This window comes from Mandrillus leucophaeus, unplaced genomic scaffold, assembly GCF_000951045.1.
Source record: "Mandrillus leucophaeus isolate KB7577 unplaced genomic scaffold, Mleu.le_1.0 Scaffold664, whole genome shotgun sequence".
NCBI classification, from domain to species: Eukaryota; Metazoa; Chordata; class Mammalia; order Primates; family Cercopithecidae; genus Mandrillus; species Mandrillus leucophaeus.
The window spans coordinates 252,481-256,954 of NW_012107186.1; the positions used below are offsets into that span (position 1 = coordinate 252,481).

The 4,474-nt window shown below is 39.2% G+C and overlaps 1 protein-coding gene across 2 annotated transcripts in view; it reads right to left on the bottom strand.

Moving 5' to 3' along the window:
* The window catches only part of AP3M2 (adaptor-related protein complex 3, mu 2 subunit), a 17,067-nt gene extending 12,955 nt beyond the window's left edge, over positions 1–4,112 (bottom strand). For both annotated transcript variants that reach the window (XM_012001561.1, XM_012001562.1), the window contains exons 1-3: positions 3,703–4,112; positions 3,279–3,623; positions 157–328 (exon numbers count right to left, since the gene is read on the bottom strand). In XM_012001561.1, coding sequence (XP_011856951.1) covers positions 157–328; positions 3,279–3,551 — 445 coding nt within the window. In that variant the 5' untranslated portion in view covers positions 3,552–3,623; positions 3,703–4,112. The remainder of the gene's footprint in view (positions 1–156; positions 329–3,278; positions 3,624–3,702) is intronic.
* Positions 4,113–4,474: the final 362 nt, after the last annotated feature.

Below are 4,474 nucleotides of genomic sequence, written 5' to 3' on the forward strand. Positions count from 1 at the left end.
AAAAAAAAAAAAAAAAAAAAACTACAAAGAGCAAAATTAAAACACTGGGACACCTGAGATCCCCAAAGACAAACACTCAAAACAATGTGTGACACTGGACTAAGTCACTCAGGCTGCAGGATGGCCACTCTCTATCGGTTTCCCCCTCTGCCATACCTGTGATGGTGTTGACAACCGTTCGAAGGATAGTGGGAGGCTTTATGAGTTCTTTAAGAATGTTCGACTCGGTAGCCAATGGAAAACCATTGTCAAGCATCTCTTCCAATACCTCATAAACCACAACCACATTGTCTTTGATCACTGGCTCTGAACAGACTCCAAAATAATCCTGATGGAGATAGAATACATGCATTGATCACTCAGATACTGTAAAATAAATAAATAAATAAATAAAAAGAATGTGCCTACAGAGAATAAGGATCTGGCCTGTCCATGTGTTACTGTGCTACTCTTCTACAATGAGGGAATGCAGCATAACCATAGTTCTCCTAGGCAGTCTGTTTGGTAGAGAGCACTAGACTGGCTTATGGTACTACTGTGATTACTAGCTTCCTCTACAAACAAGAGGAACTTAAATCTTTGGGTTAATTTCCTAAACTTGATAAAATACACAGAATACAAAATTGAATCTTGATTACATATGCTTATGAACAAGAATTTGAAAGAATTACACAAAACAATACTTGATATAACAAAGAACAGTACATGAAAATCTTTACCCCTACTGTTGTGCTATTTCTTAATATTCATGCAGTGAATAAGAGTTGAGAGGGGGACAAGCTAGCATACCTGAAAATCCCTCTGGATCATCTTTAAGATGCTAAGATTCCAAGAACTCTTTGTCCTTTTATTTAAAAGGCTACCGTTAGATGCTAAATTATCTGGATTGTGGGAAAGTACTGGATTTCAAACCCGAAAACCTAGATTATAATTTTGTCATTTGTAGATTAAGTCATGTTAACTAATTTTGATCTTGATTCTTTAATGGTATAATCAGGATAACACCATTGGAGGCACAGGGCTGTAAGAACTAGGCATGACTAATTAAGCACTAACACTCATGAATGTACTTTGTAAACTATAAAGCACTACAAAATGGAATGTGTGATCTTTAGCAAGAAATGTTCATGGCCATTCAATGTTCCCTTCTAGCAATGTCAGTATGTCTTTTACAGGACCTCTGAGAGGGTCACGAAACCCTCCTGAACTCATAGAATGAAGGAAAACTTACCCCTTTTGAGAAAGTCCATTCTATTCATGAACAGCTCTGATCATTCCAAAGTTCGTTCTTTTGCTAAACTGAAATTTGCCTCCTAGCTCTGTTTTACAGAGCAAGTGTATGTAACAGCCCTGCAATTATTTGAAAACTATGAGTTTTCACTTCAGTTTTTTTCTTCTCAGAGCCACACTTTCAAGATAGTTGTGCAGTTCATGATAAGGTATGGTTTCCAGGTTGTTTCACCATCTTTCCATTTCTTTGATATCCAAAACTGAACAGACTCTACTAGAGTCTAAATTACATTAGATAACGTCAATTATCTACAAGATTCCAATACCCGGGTCACCTAAGAGTCAGGAATATATTCCTAAAACAAAAAGATTTCCTCTTTTTAAGAGAAAAATTCTCATTTTGAATGAGAATTCAAAAGAAAAAAAAGTCACATATTTCCTTCCCAAGAGTGACTTATTTTTAAAAAATAAAACACCACTAGGTTTTATAAACCAGGCATCATGTGAACTAAGCAGCTGGAAAGGAGCCTCGCAATACGGCCAAGTGCTGCAGCCAGCCAGCGAGCCTGCAATTCTATTGCCAGGCTGCTCCTGACACATTCCGGTCCTGGAAAAATCATGTTGCCAGAAAGGACGCACATCAGAGAAGACCTGATAATCAGGATGTCCACTGACTTTTAACAAGTGCTTCAAAAATGACAAGCTCTGAAGTCTCAGACTTCCAAATTAGCACCTTTACTCTGCTTTCCCAAATTCCTCTGTGGTTTCAACTAGCTCAAACAACTCTTCTCACTTCCTGTCTTGTAATAAGTTACATTAGTATGGCCATATGAAGCGGCTGTCAGTTCCACCAGTGGAACTGTTCATCTTAGAATGGGTAAAGTATCACATGCAGAAATCATAACAAGCCCTAGTTACAGTGGTTTAGGATCACAACTCCTGGGTTCTTCTAGTTCTTCCACATACTGGGTTTATCATACTTAGGTTTTCACTGCGCAAAGGGGCTGGTATGCTGCATGAGAATTGAAATTCCAGAATAGTAGTACTATCAGAGAGTATTTGCAGGGGAAAACACAAAACGTATTTTAATTTTCTTGGGAAGGGAAGTTGTTCTAGACGTGAGTACAAGAGAAATCACTCTTTGACTTGCTTTTTAACTTTTATCATAGTATGTGAGTCCTCATTCTCTTCTCCAATTCCACAATTCCAGTGTTCATATGACTCATTCCAGACCTCATATGACACAGAACTTAAACCAAAGCGCCCTTGCTTCTCATTCGAGTTATGCATATAACCACAACAGTTAGAAGCTGAGTGGTTCTGTTGGGAGAAGGTTCCTGTGTGTGAATCCAGGGCCGGTGCAGTCTAAACTCCTGTGCTGCAAGTGGCATTGTGTCCTGCTATCACTGACCTCCCTTAGACACCACTCCCTAAGTTCTTAAAATCTATTCCTGAAGAAAAAGCTTAAAATGAAAACTGCCTCATAAAATGGCTCACTTAAATTCTTACAGGCACATGAGATTTCCCAGTCTCATCTTTGCAAGCAGAGCTCATCAGTAGCACTCTCTCGCTAAAAAGAAACACCCCAAACCTGAGAACTAGTACAGGTTCGTGAATTACGCGACTGGGACAGTTAAATTAAGCATTGCTTAGCTTGTTCTACTTGTTCTTTTCTAAAACTTTACGCAATCACTTTCTGATGCAACTCAAAGCAATGCAGATAATAGGATCAAGACCACCAGGCAAAAACAACCTAAACTCTAATTTGTGAGCAAAAAGTAGAATCAGAGCTACAAAGGCTATATACAGTCATCACAAATAGGTTGGCTTTCCCACGCAAGAGGTTCAAAAGTATTCCATTTGTCATTTTGTATGCAGCCAATTCATTAAATAGAAACCAGAAACTTACCAGATGGGAAAGGAAGTGAGTAATACCAGAGTTTTGATTTTTTTTTTTTAAGTTTCTTAATGGAGGCTTTATACAATGGAAACAGGACTATAAAGACACTTCACGGTTTACATATATGAACTTTCCCACATTCACGAACCTGAAATGTGTCCACCACTCGGTGAAGAAACTCAATGACAAACAGAGGGGGGACCTCCGTCTGGATCACAGCCACAAAAAAGATCTTGTGGCGGTAAACACTTAAGAGATAGTGGTGAGGGGTAGGGATAACTGGAGGCACATTTTCTGCCTCAGTAGCTCTCTCTTGCGCCTCAAAAAAGTAATCACAAACAGAACGGCTGACCACACTTTTCCAGTGTTTCTCCAGGAAAATGTCTCCAGAGGAGTTGATCAAGAAAAGACTATGAATCATGGTGGCGATTGTCAGTGACAGAAGAAAGCCTCTTTCAGTCTGAAAGCCTCAGGACTCTGTAAATTTTCAACTCTAAAAACAAAAGCAGCGATATTCAGTTCCATTCAACCAAAACGTCCTCTCCATCTTTTCCCAACAGTCCAAGACTTACCCATCTTTCAAGACCAGGCCCAATCTTCCCCTCCTGCATGAGCCTGAAGATAGCCCTCCCTTGAATTCCAAAGGATAATGATCAGCCATCTGACTGTCAATCATATACTCCCAGTTATCTTTACTATCGCCCGAATTGCATCCATTTAAAATAGTACTTAATCTGTGGGTGTCTATTTTCTCAACCAAACTGCAAGCTCCTTGAAGAAAAGGACCGTGCCTCATGTTTTGTGTTGCCTGACTGCAACACAATCAGAGTTCTTTGAAGAGGGCTTCGAAGAACACTGAATTTGATGTCATGTTCTGGCAACAGCTCACGCATATACAAGAAATGTGCAGCTTAATAATACGATAGCCACTGTGGGACCACCCAGCACTTGAAAGGTAACTGGTGCGAACTGAGATGTGCTGTAAGTGTAAGACACACGACAAATTTGGAAGGCTTTGCATGAAAAAAAAATTTCAAATCTTACCAATAATTTAATATTGATTATATGTTGTAATATTTTGGATATCCTGGGTTAATTTAAATATATTAAAATTAATTTAACCTGTTTTATTATTTTAAGGTGGTTACCAGAACACGTACAATTAGATATGCGGTTCGCTTTCCATTTCTCCCCGCCAGAATAGGTGGGAGGAATGGAAAGCTGCTCTTGGGGGTCTTTATTCATCCAATCAGATCTGTTTTCTGAGCACTCCTTAGGCACTTGTTAATGCAGTAAGACATTGGAGACCTTTAAAAAGATCCCTTGGGGCTCCCACCTGTGACC